The 18,312-nt window shown below is 43.4% G+C and overlaps 1 protein-coding gene across 4 annotated transcripts in view; it reads right to left on the bottom strand.

Moving 5' to 3' along the window:
- The window catches only part of lrp4 (low density lipoprotein receptor-related protein 4), a 119,679-nt gene that overhangs the window by 19,373 nt on the left and 81,994 nt on the right, over nt 1-18,312 (bottom strand). For all 4 annotated transcript variants that reach the window (XM_083916734.1, XM_083916735.1, XM_083916736.1 and 1 more), the window contains exons 4-15: nt 17,832-17,945; nt 17,578-17,694; nt 16,790-16,918; nt 12,200-12,319; nt 11,857-11,982; nt 10,873-10,998; nt 10,366-10,500; nt 9,819-9,944; nt 9,118-9,348; nt 8,341-8,497; nt 7,587-7,804; nt 209-385 (exon numbers count right to left, since the gene is read on the bottom strand). In XM_083916734.1, coding sequence (XP_083772860.1) covers nt 209-385; nt 7,587-7,804; nt 8,341-8,497; nt 9,118-9,348; nt 9,819-9,944; nt 10,366-10,500; nt 10,873-10,998; nt 11,857-11,982; nt 12,200-12,319; nt 16,790-16,918; nt 17,578-17,694; nt 17,832-17,945 — 1,776 coding nt within the window. The remainder of the gene's footprint in view (nt 1-208; nt 386-7,586; nt 7,805-8,340; nt 8,498-9,117; nt 9,349-9,818; nt 9,945-10,365; nt 10,501-10,872; nt 10,999-11,856; nt 11,983-12,199; nt 12,320-16,789; nt 16,919-17,577; nt 17,695-17,831; nt 17,946-18,312) is intronic.

Genomic DNA, 18,312 nt, shown 5'->3' with positions numbered 1-18,312 from the left:
TCAAATGAAACATCAATATGGACTATGAATTGTCCATTGTGATGCTATTAACTGACCTTTTTCAAGTCACTGTTTTGTGACCTTGCTGTCATTTGACGACAATGACAGAAAAGTGTGTGTTCGGTGGTGAATCAGGATTTGACAACATTACAATTCCACCTTATACCTCAAGGATATTTTACAGACTTAGAATTGCTGTCGCACTGACCTGCAGGCTGCCTCTGGGGGTGCAGGGTGTGGATGTCCATCGGGAAGTGCAGCTTGTTGCGAATAATCTCCTGGTTCTTGCCGGTGAATTTATTAGCACTGTTGATGCTCTTGGTGTGCCAGTCAGTCCAGTATAGGCTGTCTTCAAACACTGTGATGGCGAACGGGTGGGGCAGGCCTACAGAGAAAGAGAAAGAGAAAGAGAGAGAGAGAGAGAGGGACAGAGCTTTCAGAAAGGCTGACGGATGCTCGATCAAGTGTGCAATAAAACAAGAAACAGGCCGGTGACATCTGTCGTAAAACAATGAGCTGTTTTTTTTTTAAAAGGACGTAAACGACCACAGGCGTCAAGTTTGACACCTTTATAATGAACACAGAATAATGAAGTTCATGTGGACGTTTAGATCCAAATGCACCGGAAAAATGGAAACAAATGCTGCATTTGGCTTGTTCCACCGGCGCTCTCCAAACATCCTCCCATTCAGCGCTGCGGGCTTGGCTGATGTCATAATGTCCCCATTTAGAGCTGCTTTCAATTACTCCGCCTCTCATTGGTCTGTAGCTGGTTTAGTTGTGGCTGGAGCGACCAAAAGCAGAGACACTTCATCGGTTTCCGTAAGTAATGTGACTTTTTCTGTCCAGAATCTGGAAGCAAGATCAAGGACAGCGCTGAAACCAGGTCAGACTGGTACGAGAGACAGTCACCAGACAGATATAGGCCATTTCTTATCTTAGTCTGCAAGGACATTTGATTTACTTTGTAGATTCTAATCATTTTAATGGGAGACTTTTATCTAAAGGAAAGTAATATATCCCAGATTTTCCTCTACATTTACAAGGTGTGTATAGAGTGGGTGCGTGTTCTAATCCCCTTTTTTTTATCTGAAATACAGAAATGCTTTGATGGAAATGGGATTTTCTTCTTTTTTATTGGTCTTGTCTCGTTTTAAAACACTTTTCAAATCTTACGTTCAGGATGTTAGAACAGTCTGACACTTTAACCCACCCACTTTCGAACAGTAAGAAGAACACAGAGAAAAATAAAACAAAAGAACCGTTCATGTCAAACAACCATGTGTTGTTCTTACTAACCCCATCACTTGTAGTAAGTGAAGCGGGATTGCGAAATGAAGTTTCAGGACCTTTAAAACGTTGCATCGAAGGTTTGAGTGTGACTACTTTTGTCTTTGTACAAATTGTTGCCCATATCAGAGGAACCATGGCCTAAATACTAACATGTGTGACAGGGAACTCCTCACAGATTTTTCTCCATTGGGAACATCTGCTGAGGGTGACTCCACCACACTTAAAGTACTCTTTCTCTCTCCAGCTTAATCCTCCTCCGGCGAAGTAGCTGCACAACCAGTTGGATGAGGGCTAAATGGATGGAAAAAGTGATTTCTGCTGCTACACAGAGCCGTGGTGGTGGTGGTGGTGGTGGTGGTGGAGGTGGTGTGGCGAGCGTGCTGGCAGCGCAGGGCTTTTAAAAACAGCGCTTCTCGTTTAATGACAGTGTTTTACAGCACGACATAAATGTCAAGTGGTAAATGGCTAAAACTGGCTAAAAGTAAGGAATAATAATGAGCCCGAGGATCAGAGTAACTGTGTGTGGTTGGGTGTAAGCTCACTGATACAGAAGTTGCATCATTTTCATCTATTTATGTTTCATAAGTAACAAACTATTTGTCTAATGTCCCTTTGGTCCGCACCTTTATTCGTGCGGATGAACAGAGGAAATATTTTAGCCTAGTTTGCATCCAGAAAATATCAACTTGTTTTTCCGGCCTACATCATGAATGTGTTTGTTTATTTAGATGTAAATTCGACCCTTTGTTCCTTTTCAAGAAAATGATCTGTGACCTTGTCGTACCAACTAGGCATCTTTTCCAGGTACCAGTGTCCTCTCAATGGCAGCAGAGCTAGGTTGCTTAAACAGCCTTGGCCCAGCTGGAACTGCTGCGCCAGGCTACTGTGAAGTGTGACCGTGAATGTGAGTGATCGTGACGGGGGAGAAGCTCCGCAGCTGCCGCTGCTCGTTAGGTAAAGAAACCGCAAAGTGACAGAACAGAGTCGCCAAACACAACATGAGTCGTTTTTGTCAAAGACAAAGTCTCTGGGGATCGGTAAAATCTCCGGATCAACTTGGAAAATGCTCCGGTGGCTGTTTATTCTTCCAGATTGCTGATTCGCTCATTTAGCTGGCAATCAAAAAAGCATTCTGCCTCAGACAGCTCATCCAATCATCATGCAGAAGCCGAGCGTCCGGGCCAGCCCACTGTCCCATAGACCCCCAGAGTGTCCGATGGGCAGGACAAAGCCCAGCATTTATCCAATGAGCGTCTAGTTTGGCTGCAGTGGAACAACCCGCTCTACACTTCCCCATTGAAGTCAGTACAAGCTGAGCGTCCAACTCTGTAAAGCGCTGTGGATGAATGAGAAGGAAGTAGCTGATTCTGAACAAAAGATGAAGGCTTTCTAGCACGTATTTAGTCAATGAAATGTACACACAGCAGTACATATTTCACCATTCTTTCTTTATTTCTTTTCTTTTGGTGACATTTTAGGGGAATCTGAGCTTCCCTTGCAGTCTTAGAGCAATGGCCACTGGGATACAGTGTTGCATTGTTTGTCCAGCAGAAAGCATCAACTACTGTAGTTTCGTCCTGCTCAGTACATATTTTGGTAACAATTCTCTAATAACTAATAGCTATGGTACAGTCCTCAAAATAACGAACACACACACACACACACACTCACGGTGCAATCCAACATAGGCAATATTCTTATATCCTGCCTTGAATGTAAGGATTTTTTCCTTTTTATTGCTTCTTATACTTATTATATTTTATGTCTTTCTACATTTACAGTTTTTCCCTTATTATATTCTATATGTGCATTACATCTACCACTTACTGTGTGTTTCTATTTTATTTTATTCTTCTTTATGGAGTTTCCAAACATAAGCCTTTCACACGTTTGTACTTGTATAACCGGAGAAAGACTTTCGGAGGACATTAACTTGGACTTTGGAAGATGTAGGAAGCACCATGGGCGCTGGCTGTTTGTGATTATCTCTGTTGTCAGTTTACTGATCATGCATAACTGACACGAGGACTTTATTGGATACATAAACGTGGCTCCTTACAGCCTGCACGTTTATTTTTTTCTTCATCTAAGCAATATAGAGTCGGAGGAACTGTCTTTACATTTTATTTTGATGAAATTAATTATTTCTGTATTCATTCACCAACATTATTTTGCAAAGTGTTGTATTTACAGGCTCCTTGAGCCTACAGATTATGAATGTGAATTGCATTTCCCATGTGTACTTGCATGGCAAATCACAGACAAAGTAAGCGGTGGGATGAAGATGGCATAGGGACTGAAAGCTTGGCTTAATCATTTAATACTAAAACTGGAGATACATGTGCAGGGGCATCTTTTTTCCATAGTACATGTGCTTACTTCTGGCACTGAAGCTTTGTGTTCTGAGTACAGCTTGGTACTGTTTGAAAATGTTCAACTGCTGAAAGAATATATGTGTTTCGGTACCAAAACAATAATGATTCAATAACTTTCTTTGAGAAATACATACTTTAAAAAAAAATCCATTCATTATTTAGCAAAACGAGCTCAAGTTCTCAAACGCTAAATGTTTCCCAAATACAAGCGATATAAAAACTTTTCTTGAATTTGATTGACACAATTATATTAGAAAATTATTATTCAGATCAGGAACTGCTTGGTCAAAGAATATGTTACGAAGTACAAAGTCATTTCAAATTATTCCAAAAAATTGTTTTAATCAAGAATCAGTCAAGTCAGTCGAAAGAGACCACGTCTGTGCATTTTCCCTCCTCCTCAGACGGGTCCAGGTGTGTGTGTGAGGTGCCACTGGCTGAATGTGTGTGTTTTCTGATCTTATCTTAACATAAGGGAGACAACAGTGCACCCTCTTCCCTCCTCTGAGTCATTCGCATCTACGAGGCGCCTGTTTTCGATACGGTCACCTTCTTCCTTGTTTGTCTCTGCACCCCATCCCCTCCCCTCCCGCACCTTTTTTTCCGGGACAGCTGGAGGAGCAGCTGCAGGCCGACAGGGCATCAAACGTCCCACCAGCCTTCACAGTAATGTCCCCTTTAACCTACATGTGGCACCTCCCAGTCCTTTCACGCCTCCACTGAATCTGTCACACTCTCCATCTACAGGTCATTGGCACACAACATTGCCTCCAGCTGGACAGAATGCAGCTCAGCTTATAGTGTGGTGGACTGCAATATAGTGAGCATTTTGTGGTTATCTTTGAGGTTTCACATTCCTCTTTGAGCTACTGACATTTTATGTCTGACTGTAGTGATGCTTGTAAAGTTAAACAATATGAAAGCTTACACTATCCAAACTTAGCATGTCTACTTGAAATTCATACTTCATCATCACATGCATGTCAATAGATCCAATCACGATGTTTGTTTACAAAAACATCTGTGTAGAAAACCCACGTGCATGGTACATACAATTCAACAGCAGTGGATACACTCTCATCTCATACATCTAAAACGTATGTTTGATGCTTCTATATCTCAGTAATAACATCACTTTCACTAAAGTAAGGTTGGAGACTTACTTAACCTGTGAGACCACATACTTAAGAAAATGACACAAACCAAAAATAGCAGTAAGTCTGACTGGCAGTGATATTGTCGTTGTTCACAATGCTAGAGCTGGTTTATCAATGATGCTAGCAAAGCAACAACGTACATAAAAAAAGCACAGCAGAAACGTCAGATAGGCCACCGGGTTTAAAGTACGTGTCTTTAAACGTTACAGTTGTGGCTGAAAATAACAACAGACATAAACAAGTTCACCTATCTCCGCAATGTAAATCAACCGGCAGTTGTCTAGCGCAAGTCACAAGTACCATCCATCTGCATGTACTGCCTGTGTCGCTAGGCCAGTGCATAAAAACGGCGGTGGCATAATATTAGCTCCACACACGTGATATCTCAGTCTAGTTACCCAATTTACATGAGTTCTACAAGGACATTGCTGCTCTCCAGAGGATGAACCCTGTATATATCTATGACCCACCTGCCTATTACACTTAAGCCATTATTCCAAGACCTGTGAACTGAGCTGCTGTCACTAGGTTGAATTGTTTTGTTGGTCTTTTACTTTTTAAAGGACCGAATGGATGAATCATTGTGAATGTGGCATCACTGCAGTGTACAGCATTTGTCCTCAGGCAGATGTACTCTATGATCACGTCCATGCACGCAAACACACACAGGAGCGCGCACACACACACACACACACAGACAGCCCCTTCCCTTCCTGTCCCCCACCTGCACAGGTGTGTAGAATGGATAGCGGTGTTATCCGTGACACCAGGCAGCTGTCCAGCTCCAATGACAGAGGAGCTGGCACACATCCAGCAAACACACACACAAAGAGAAAACAATATAGGTGCAGGGAGATAGACGCTCGTTAACATTCCTACACACACACACACACACAGCCTAGTCACTGGCTAGCTAAGCTCTACAACATATCTCTTTTTTGCCTTTCTTTCTTGCATTCCCTTGTTTGTGATTTTGTTGCTCCCTTATCCCTTATCTCATGCGCACTGTTGCTTTGATGACTGCCGACTCGTGCTGTCAGGAGGACACACACACACACACACACACACACACACACACACACACACACACACACACACACACACACACACACACACACACACACACACACACACACACACACACACACACACACACACACACACACACACACACACACACACACACACACACACACACACACACACACACACACACACACACACACACACACACACACACACTCATTTGTCCGGTTTGTTGTCTAAGCAAACAGAGGCTGTGGAGGAAGGACAGGGCCAATTACAGCCTTTTATCCCGAGAGCACACATCATTAAGGGGAGCTCACAGAGCCGATGGCACAGACACCCTCCTCAAACATTTTCTTGTTCCCTCTCTCTTTTCACACTCTTAAACCGCCTTGATCATCACTGATGTGCTTCTACACTTCTTTTCCCACTTCATCAGGTAAACGGATCTGCCAAAATCTGAGAAACACATCTTACTGCAACACAAGGCCTCAGAAACAGGCCAGAGCGTTTGTGATGGATCAGTACTCCTCCTGAAATCTGTAAATACCAGATCCCCACTTTTAGTGCGCACACAGAGTCTAGGCTTCACTGTAGGACCCAACTACATAAACAGAAGCACGCACAGCTTTATGTTGTCATTTATGGCTTCTATGTGTGTGTGTGTGTGTGTGTGTGTGTGTGTGTGTGTGTGTGTGTGTGTGTGTGTGTGTGTGTGTGTGTGTGTGTGTGTGTGTGTGTGTGTGTCTGTAGGCACATGCGAAATACGGCATTGATTAACTCCACATGGTATAATAAAGTACCTTCAGAAGGCTGCATCCTATATCTATCCCCTGTGTGCATGTGTGTGTGGTTATTAATGATAGTCTGAACTCCTGCCAGACCTCCTGTTTCTCTCCAGCTCACTCAAGGCTTTCAATAACTACAATTACCGCCTTGCGATTGTATGCCTTCGCCAACCCGCAAAGATGCCGTTTACCTCCAAACTGTCCAGACTTACATAGCATATGAAGCGAAGACTTTGAAGGAATTTTATTAAGTGTATTTTTCGGTGAAACGCAGATGCTTCACACACATCTTCAACCTGCCAGCAAAGAAGATCTAAACAATCAGCACAGTTTCAAGATTATTTTCAGCAATTGAGTATCTGACCAAATGTCTCCCCTTCTGTCCCTGAGTTATGGTTTTGAATAATGGACAGAAACATTATGATGTCACAGTGAAGTTGACCTTTTGGCGGCCACGGCTGTTACGGTGCGGAGGCATTAAATAAAAAAAAACCAAAGGCACCAGAAATATAAAAGTTAAAGTTCCAGTCCACAATAAAAAGCTAAAGTCTGTAACTCTCTATGAAAATATGTTTTTTTTTCCCCCTGTTTGCTGAAATTGTCACTTTATCCTGACAGCAAAATGTGTTAGACTGTGAAGCTCTCTTTAATGTATCTCTACCTCCACCATCTGTTCCTGTCTGCTCCTAATGGCATCTGACTCCAACATGCCCAACCGACAGCACCCACTAACAGCCGAGGAATCTGTGACGCAGTGTCAGTGACGTCTCTGAACCCTTATCAAACTATCAAACTGGGCGCGGTGCTGATCAAATATTAATCAAAAGTCTATTACTTTATTGCCTATTTCTCGCATAAAGTGTTTTCAGAAACAGTGTAGCGTTTAGCTGTATAATTAAAATGTTTGTGACCAGTCGAGCTTAAACCAAGTACAAGTAGGAGCTTACCTTGGCTGATGACGGCCTTTCGGTTGCGTCCATCCAGATCTGCCCTCTCAATGACGTGGTGCTTGGCGTCCACCCAGTACATGCGGCGGCCGGCATAGTCGATGGTGAGGCCGTTGGGCCAGAATAGGTGTGTGTCTGCAATGACCCGCCGGTTGGAGCCGTCCATATTGGCGTACTCGATGCGAGGTGTGTTGCCCCAGTCTGTCCAGTAAATCTTACTGTGGAGGAATGTGGGGTAGTCATGGTTAGTTTACTTGTTTCAAAGTGTTGAACAGCTTGATGTCAGGATTCAAGACACAGCAGATGTCTGATATAATCAAAAGTCTCCTCCGTCCTTGACATTCATGTCCTTCTCATCGTGACTCATCTGTTCTGACCGGCCTCAGAGAGAAGAGCTACTTTTTTTCATATATTTTTCAATTATCCCATGCAAATGAGCTACCTAATAAGGTGAATGAGTTTTCTAGCTTAAACTTTCTCTGGGGCTTCATCTAAAACTCTTTCCTTGCACCACAGCATATGAAGCTGGGGATGAAAACTCACTTAGCTAGTGCCCCTTTCGTGAAATACTTGTTCCACACAGATGCTCGCCTGTGGGCAATGCTTTGCTGCCAAACATTAATCCCAGCTATGCTGCGCCACTACAACTGGGACACATCCAGAGGGGATATATATATATATATGATAGTGTGTGCACATTTGAAACCATCTGTAGTGATTAATACAGTTTGTGTGTGTGCCTTTGGACTCGTACCCCTCTATGGGGTGCAGTGCGATGGCTCGTGGCTTCTCCATGTTCTGCCACAGCAGCACCTTGCGCTGTGTCCCGTCCAGGTTGGCCACCTCAATACGGGACGTTCCTGAGTCTGTCCAGTACAACTTATCATGGATCCAGTCTATGGCCAGTCCACCTAAAGGAGACAAAACATTTTGAATCTATCTGAATATGAACCAATTCTATATTTAACTAATGTTTAAAACTGTTGTTTTTAAGTGCAAGTGAGCTGTAGTTTTTTACACTTTGAGAGCCAAGCTACGTGTTTCCCTTTGCTTCAAGGCTTCATGCTGAGACAATTTGACCAAGACACAACACTGTTGTAACATGTCAGATACAGTTATCACTGTGATTAAGGTTCACTGAATTGAACTGATGGACAGAGAGAAAGGCAGGAAGCGTAAGTGAAAAAAAAACAAACAGAGATATAACGTAAACTAAAAAGTAGCAAGAGCAAAAAATCAGAAAGGGGGTGAAACAGACCAAAGGCAATAGACAGACACTAAGGCTGAGAGAAGGAAAGAAAGAAAGAAAGAAAAACCGAAGAACCGAAGCTGAAACTAAGAGACAGAGAAATGAAAAAAACAAACAGTACTGATGTCATACTGTACTGTCACACTGAACTCATGCATGAACCAATATATGAACCAGGTGATGGATGAAGTGAGGAGAGCAGACAGAAAGCAGCAATTGGAAAAATGACAAATGGATGTTGTCCTACATCTGAACTTGTATTCTATCGGCCGCCATACGTACCTGGGCTCTCCAAACCGGTGGAGACAACCTCTTCCACGTTGGAGCCATTGAGATTGGCCTTCATGATGCGGTCCAGTGTCACGTCCGACCAGAAGACCAGCTCGCGGCTGTGATGGAAGTCCAGGGCGATGGCGTTCTCCAGGTTGTTGAGCAGCAGGGTGTACTCAGAGCGATGCGGCAAAACCTGACGGATGTCGATACGGTTGGCGAACAGCAGCACTGGCTCTGGACCTAAAAGGACGGAAAAATACAGGGATGGAGACAATGTGAATTAATATGGAAAGGAAAACATTCGGAAGCCAAACATGAATTGAAAGTTGGAAAGTATCAAAAGAGGAATGACACAAAAGAAATCTGAGTTAGGACCGATGGTCACTTGTAATAAAAACACGCATTAATCTCACTAGAGGTGAAGGTTGGGGTCCTGGCAGCTTCCTGACAGGCAGTCCTGAACTGGGTTTAACTCTGGTCTGCAGCAGATTGATGGGCTGCTGTACCAGGCCTGCACTCTACCTTCTCTGGATATCTAAATCTAGTCCAGACCCTCCGAAATGAGCCAACCTCATTCTGAGTAAAGACGGATACAGTTATTGCTGAAGCAAGTATAAATGCTATGCGACCGTGTTTTTATTGGAGGTCAAACCCCAGCGACTTCTCTGTGGTCACATGTCAAGGTTGAATTAGAGTACAGTGGTTTTTACCCAGAGCTTTGCAGCTGCGCTTGTCAGGTCGGAGCTCGTAGCCCTGAACGCACCAGCACTGGAACCCTCCCTCTGTGTTGGTACAGCCCTGGCTGCAGTAGCCTTCTTCAGCACACTCGTCCACATCTGGAACGGACCACAGGCGGAAGACAAGAAGGGAGGGACAGAGAAATGCTGTCAAACTTAACAATGAATTTAAGAGACAAATCAAAATGTGCAGAGGTGGCTGGAAGGTAAAAAAAAAAAAAAAATGCATTCACAGTTTAAGAACAAATCCACACCCTACTTAATCTCTTGACCTTGCAAACACGCCCGTAGAATTTGGAAACAAAGATCGTCTCTCGATGAATTTTAAATTCTGGCAATAAAAACTTGTGGCAGGAAACCCAGATTCAGGTCCACACCAAGTTCTAATCAGTCTTTTTATTGCCCAAACCTCAACGTTTCCATGAAGTTTCATGGAACTTGCAGATATAAAAAACAAACTGACTAAAGGGAGTGATCCCAGGACACATACAGACACACACAGACACACACAAAGTGGTACCCTGGCAAGCTTTGCCGTCGTCCATCAGTCGGTATCCAGTGTGACAGGTGCACTGGACCAGTCCTCTGACCATCTGACACTTTTGGGAGCAGCCTCCGTTATTCTGGTTACAGTTGCCCTCGCTGGAGCGCGGACCTGCATGCCGCAAAGGAACATAAACAAAGCATGCCGATTCAGTATGATTAAAACCAGACACTGTAAAAGTATGACTCATTCTGTGTTGATCTTTGAAATATTCAGGCCTTCAAGTTTTATGATTTTGGTGACAGCCTGACCGTTCCTCCATTAGGCCTAAATCTCCCCTTGATTAATATTTGCATTAATCTCCCACAAGATTGTCAATTAATCTCAATTCAGGAAGTTTAATGCTCATGTCAGCCTTCGTGACTTAGAAATTGTCCATTTAAAGTGTTATTACAGATCCTGCGCATGCTTCCCGGAACAAAAGGCTGAACATAAATACTTAATGTGCTGCAGTACAGATGCAGATTAACTGAGTCAACTCACGGCAGTCATGGTGTGGGAGTTCGTCAGTCCCGTCTCCGCAGTCGTTGACCTCATTGCACACCTTCCTCTGACCGATGCAGCGTCCGTTCCCACACTGGAACTGATCAGGAGCACATGGAGGACTCTCTGTGGAGAGATGAGATAACACATCCCATGAGACAACAGAAAATTAGCTGCACACTCTCCTCCTCTTACCATGTCCCACACACAGAGAGCATGATTACTGCAAAAACTCCTTATCGCCCACTCATCAAATTGCCGTTACTGATACATGTTCATGCTCATACACAGTTTTTTCCCCACTATCCACTCCTTCTACATTAGGCTCACCTCCTGACTCAATCATTACATGCAACTGTTCATTAACATCCTTCTTGAAAGTCTCAAGAAATCCCAGTGTATTCAGAGAACAGTCCTAACATGTCAGGCTTAACTACGAGATTGAGATGTACGCATTATGCAAATGTCATTTTGATTTGGTGCAAGTGTGCAGCCAAAAATTACATCATGGGTTTGAATAGTTTCTTACATATAAATGAAGTGCTGCAATGGGTGAAAACAGAAAGAAATATTGAAAAAAATGAAGAGAAAAATACTTGAGATTGTTGCGTGTGGAGGATGCAAATGTATTCACTTTGAAGCTGGGAAGTTTCATGGTTGAGGAGGTTCATGCAAATTGATGTGGAACTGCTTTATCATCATGGCCCAGGTACGAGGTTGATAGCATGCAAAAAACCTTCCCATCGTTCTCTTCTCTCTATTGCCTGTCCATTTCTATCTCACCATAAAGGACAGTTTGTGTTTGTCTACAGGTTAGTATTTCCAGTAAAGGAACATCCTGTCTATTGTTTGAAAGCAACAATAAAAAAAGGGAAAACGTGAGTTTGTGAGAAGAGAAGGGCTCTTCTGAGCTGTTGTCATGACTACGACTGAAGCTAGTGTTATTTTTGGCTCCTGAAAACCAGATAACAACCAGAGTCTTACCAGTTTTCTCACAGCCCTCTTCATCACTGCGGTCGGAGCAGTCAGGCTCGCCATCACATCTCCAAGACAACCGGACGCAGCGCCCAGTACCACAGCGGAACTGGTCGGCCGTGCACATGGACGTGGCTGCCAGGCGACACACGCAAACACAATTATTCATTCATTCTTAGATCAGGTTGCCTTGTTTTTCCTTTACTAGCATAAAGTCAGATAACATGCAGAGTTTTACATAAACAATCTCATGAATAAGGAAGAATAAAAAAGTAAAGAATTCATTTTTAGATACACAATCCTATACGGAGCACATATTCGTCAGGTAATTGTGATGACGGCAGCTACTCACTGCAGTTCTTCTCGTCTGATTGGTCGTCACAGTCAAATTCACCGTCACACCTCCAGCCAGCGTTGATGCACATCCCGCTGCTGCACATGAATTCAACTGATCTGCAGGGTTGGTGGGAAGCTACGCACGCACACACACAACACACACACACAAATACACACACATATAATGACATTGTCAACCAATTCTAGAAATGAACGCAGAGGAAAATAAAGAATGAATAGAAATAAAACAGATGACTAAATAAAGACCAGTAGTTCGTTCAGTTTCTGTCAATTGCTGAGCAGGACATCACTAGTTTCTCACACTGCTCTGGTTTGATCTTGGTCCATTCTTCTTTCAGTCTCTTCCACAGTTCAGTAACTGCAGTGGGTTTCTTTGACATTACTTTGACGCAAGGATATTCAGAGATTCTCTATGAGGTTTAGGTCTGGTCCCTGTCACTTCCTACTCCAAATTGAACTGTTAACTGACTTCTTTAGACACTTTGGGTTCACTTGTTCTCAGTTCGGCACCGAACATGTTTCCCATCAGATCCAAAATAAACTGAACTTTAGCAATGTCATGTCATGGTCTGGGGGATGTTTTCTGCGGCAGGAGTTGGGCCTCTTGTACAGCTACATAGTAGGTTTGCAAATGTTTATGTGAACCTTCTTCAGCAACCAGCAATACCTCCACTGCAATTGTCTTCCAATCAGCCTCCTCATGTCCTGTGACTTCATGTCGCATCACACTGCAAAGCGGGTTACGCAGTTCATTGAAGCTAAGAACATTGAAACAATGAAATGGCCAGCCCAGAGTACAGAGCTTAACCCCATAAAGAATCTCTGGAAAATCCCCGGCAACAAAGAGATGCCTCTACAGTTACTGAACTGTGGAAAAGACTGAAGAAGAATGGACGCAGATCAAACCAGAGCAGTGTGAGAAACTAGTGATGTCGTGTTGATTCAGATGTGCTGAAGTCATTCAAAGCTGTGGCCTCTACACTTCCTGTTGATCTTTGAATCCTATGGCCCTAAGAAAACATTGTTTAAATCTTCTCTTCAGTGGTTACTGTCTGATTTTGCTCACAGCTTTTTTCCCAAAATAAAGTTTTTTGTGGAAGTGCCTTGGTTACTTAAAAAAACATGCTAGTACAGCAGTGGGATAGACAGCGGATATTCTATCGAATTCTGAACAAAAAATAACAATATTCCAGAAAAAATAAAGTATTAATACTTTGTTCTCTAAGTTTGATCTCCAGTGTACATGTCTATCAATATCTTCTTTCAATATTTGGGTCTGTTCCGATCAACCACAGTTTTTATAAGGTCCAACAATCCTCAGGTCTATTCAGACTGGGTCTCCTACTCTGTCTTTTTTTGGAAAAGACTTTACGCACAAGTGATTCAGGTAGGTTTTTCACAAGGCAGTTTAACATAAATGCCGAAAACTACGGACCTGTGTAGTCATCTAATACAAGATTGAAAGCATTGTCACATGCACATATAAATATAATAAGTAAGCACAGTTTTATGTCCTCCCTGAATGCTGTCCATAAAAAGTACCCTATCCCACCACATCTCAACATGTGATCAGATCAAAGGGAACCTATAACTGGCAGCAGATGAGGCTGGAGGTGGACAAGAAGATTAAAGCTGAGTCAAACATAAGCATCTTAAATCCCGAGTGTGTGTTTGTGTGTGTGTGTCTGTGCGTGTGTGTAATTCTTTGACATGTTTCCTTCTGACAGCACGAGTCGGCAGTCATCAAAGCGACAGTGGGCGTGAGATAAGGGAGCAACGAAATGACAAACGAGGGAATGCAAGAAAGAAAGGCAAAAAAGAGAGATGTTGCAGAGCTTCAAGCATCCCTGTGCAGGCTTATCAGCTGGGCGAGAGAAGAGAGAGATGATCAAAACAGCAGGTGGCTCTCCCACAGAAAGAGAGAGAGAGAGAGAGAGAGAGAGACAGATACAGATACTAAGAGAGAGAGACTTATAGGTCACTAGAATCAGCGTGGGACACCGATAAACACACCGGCACCCACACACACTCAAATGATTCATCCGCACTCTGTCTCTCTCTTACACATTCTCTCTCTCACACACAAACACAAAATGCTCTTTCATCTGCCCAGCTATGCAGCCGAAAGCAGTATCAGTGTTCGCAAGCAGTAACGAGGCATGCAAGTGTGAGTGGATGTATGCATTCACATAAGGCAGAGAAAGAGGGAGAGGAAGAGGGAGGGGGAGAGAGAGATACAGAGTGAGGGATAGAGAGAGAGGGTGGTGGGGGAAGACTTCTCCTCTAACAAAGCGCCCTTCATGTGTCTAGAGAGTCGATGCCAAGGAATGCTGTCTGAGGATGGGCCGTCTTATGCCTCTGAGGAATGCCTCCTCTGTGTGTGTGTGTGTGTGTGTGTGTGTGTGTGTGTGTGTGTGTGTGTCCACTAACTATCTGTGTGTTTCAGAAAGCCCCAAAACCTCTTTGGACTTTTTAATCCTTCATGAAATGTAATTAACGACTAACTTCACTAAAAAACTAAGCGCTGTCATTCTGAACGAATGCTGGTTCGAAGTACAAAAAAAAGACGGGCGGTTTAAGAGTGCAGGACAGCAGGAAATGAACAGTTAGGGGGACATGAGGTCCAGCTGGTTTCAGAACATCAGACAGGATGTAGATTGATCTATTAACCTTGTTGGTTTTTAATCCAAAAGAGAACATGCTGCACAAAGAATCCAGTCAGTGCAACTAACAGGATTTAGGGAATCAATGTGTTTGAAAAGTCTTAAATGATACAGGTTTTAGAATAAACCCAAAGACCCTCACGGTTCGGGAGTGTGTGTGTGTGTGTGTGTGCGTGTGTGTGCGTGTGTGTGTGTGTGTGTGTGTGTGCGTGTGTGTGTTGCGCAATTCCTGATTAATTTGGAGCTGCAGTATTTTCATTGCAATATGAAAACCCATCCCCTGTCTCTTTAAAAAAATACATAAATTAAAGCTTTGATGCCAGCTCAACTTTCCAAAAAGAAATGTTAAACACTTCAGAAGTGAGGCGGCAATTAAAAAACCTGGACGTGGGAGGAGACGGGGAAGAAACAGAGAGCAGCTCAATCGACTAACATGACCCAAAGATGTTAGGAAACCTTGAAGCTGTGCTTATCGCACTGCAGATAAACACATCAAAGGGGGAAACCACTGTGTACGAGTGTGTGTGTGTGTGTGTGTGTGTGATTGAGAGAGAGAGAGATGTAGTGGGCGGTTATAGACAATGAGTGACTGAAACAAACGTGAGAAACCAGAGATGAGAGAATGAGGAGGGAGATACTGAGAGATTTGTCAGCAGCAGGCAGCGTCTCTGGAGTGAAGAGAGTGAAACATGATAGTCTGTGTTAATCAGGACCGTTGCTTCACACTGTGCGTGCGTGTGCGTGTCTGTGAGATACAGTGACAGAAAAGATCCGACAGAATATTTTCCTGTTCTGACAGATACTGTGGAGTGGTGGCCTGTAGAAAGCAGCTGCTCCTGAGCTCAACCTGACGTCGAATGTCATGTTGGATGATAGCTAATATTTATGTCTAAGAGGGAAAAGTTGGTTATAAAACATGTTAAACCCTCGAACCCTTTATATATATTAATCCCTCTGCATCAAAAAGAGACAGATCGGATGTATTTAGGCTCACAGAACATTGGATGGGCATTTTTCATAATTTGCTGACATATCACAGAAACAATTAATCATTGAACTAAAAAAAATTATCAACCGGTTAGAGAGAGAGAGAGAGAGAGAGAGAGAGAGAGAGAGGGGGGGGGGAAGAGAGAGAGAGAGAGAGAGAGAGAGAGAGGGGGGGGGGGGTGAGAGAGAGAGAGAGAGAGAGATAGAGAGAGATAATTTATTGTCTGCTCAAGACGCCATGTCCATGTGGGTCCCCCTCTAAAGACGGATAAGCATCAGTGTATTCAGTCAGTGTGTCCTCTTTGGAACTGATTCAGTTGGTGGATTTACTAAAAAATATGAATGCCTTAACTTAAACTTCATGTTCTGATCGGGCTACAATGCACTTTTAAACTCCTGTTTAACTAGTGCCGTTAGGGAATATATACTGTAGAGCGAGAGAATGAACAGAAGAAGAAAGAGGGATGGAGAGAGGAAAGACGTATGCCTGGGGGAGAAAAGAAACTGAACTCTCATCTAACGGCATAACAGAGGACTGATATCCCAGAGTAGCTTTATCTTCCTGTCCTGCTCAAGACGCTGTTTAGTGAGAGCCAGGAGCGCTGCGTGTGTGCGTGCGTGCGTGCGTGCGTGTGTGTGTGTGTGCGAGGAGATAACAGCATCTCACTGTGAGCTTCACACCAGCAGCACAGGCGAGATGTGTCAATCCACTGCTACTTCTTTTTCCGTCTTGGACTTAAGGACTTGGACTATCAAGTTCACATCTTAGATCTCTAAATCGAGGATGTTTTGTGAAATGATAGAATTGCCAAATCTTTGCAAAGTTAGACTGATATATCAGCGCGTGGATTAGTGTCCTTTTCCATTAAGATGCAGAGTTAACAAACACTTTAAGTCACTGTCGGGTCTCTAATGTTCGAAGTGTTTGAGCTTACAGCAGTCCGACTCGTCCGACCAGTCTCCGCAGTCGTCGTCTCCGTCACAGTGGTAGATGTCCAGAATACAGCGGCCGTACGCACACTGGAACTCCTCGACGCTGCAGGTGGCTGCCATCACATCAGAGGCTGCACAGACAGACGCAGACATGTTAAACAGATGCTGGAAAAGATGGTGCAGCAGCTGGCTGTCTGAGGCTCTTTGAAGCTTTAACTTTTCTCTGCTGAGTCTGTCAGAAACTATACATGAAGTGAAACAGAGCCCCGGCTCTCTATTAGGACAGTGAACATGTTTACATGGTCTGCAGTAAACCGCTTACTGGAAGGTCTGAGTGTACAGGCAGATTTGTTCCCTTCTTGAATCATGGCGCTGCAGCCTGAGGAGTTTTAGATCGATGTTGCATGGGAACAGAATCACCTGTGATGCTTGAATTTTACAAATAACATACTATTCAGGTGTGACATACTATTCCTTTACTTCAGTTTTAAAATTGTAGTCTTACTTTGGATTATTTGGATGAACTGCTGCTATGAATAATGGCTTTTCTTTTCATCCTGCCACTGCTGCCACAGAGAGAAGCTCTGTGTTACATTCACTCTTATGAAACCCTCGTAAAAATCAATAAAAAATCAGCATGTTCACTGTGATTATTTTCTTTCTTTTTTAAAGCCGGGCTTCTCATTCAAGGGACAAGCCAACGACAGTTGTATGTAAACACAATGACTGATGGGTAGTCCTGTTTCTTAAAGCGTCTTTCTTAAAACACACACACGAAAGAGTAACTTACGGCAGTTTTCCTCATCTGATCCGTCCTTACAGTCCGTATCTCCGTCACAATACCAGTGCTCAGCTATACAACTACCATCTGTGCAGCGGAACTCCTTGTCCGAGCATTTACGCATATCTGGTAGGGGAAAAAAATGAAAACACACAGGTTATATTTATATATATATTATTAGAAATTATATATTTATTAAGACAGTGTCAATGAATGTGTCTGCATGATGGTGTTCATTTGTGAGTGTAGATGTGTGTACCCACCACACTGTTCATCACTGTTGTCCCCGCAATCGTTATCGCCGTCGCAGTGCCAGAGGCTGCGGATACAGTAGCCGTTTTGGCAGTGAAACTCATCCTCCTCGCATTCTCTGGGAGCTGCAGATAGAAAAAGAAAAAGAGGTTTCAGAGGACGAGTAATGAGGATACAATAAAAGCAAAGGGCAGAAACTGTACAAGAATGTGATAAAGGGCAGCCGTCCGTGAGCACTGCAGACATTATATTTACTGTTGTACTGACACCAGGGAAACTGCTGCCTTTCATGTGAGGCTCAGAGCTCGGGAGAAGTAACTGAGATTTTTCTCTCCGTAAACAGGCTGAACTCTCCCAAGACTGCAGGACTAGATCTCAAAGACCCACAGACTATCCTGAACTGGACTATACAGGACTATACTATTCTGCCGTTCGATCTCAGCACATTAGAAAGCTGATCAACTGACGAACGATATGTTCATATCGTCCCGT

This window comes from Echiichthys vipera (genome assembly GCF_963691815.1).
Source record: "Echiichthys vipera genome assembly, chromosome: 1".
NCBI classification, from domain to species: domain Eukaryota; kingdom Metazoa; phylum Chordata; class Actinopteri; order Perciformes; family Trachinidae; genus Echiichthys; species Echiichthys vipera.
This window is presented reverse-complemented; position numbering and strand designations above follow the sequence as displayed.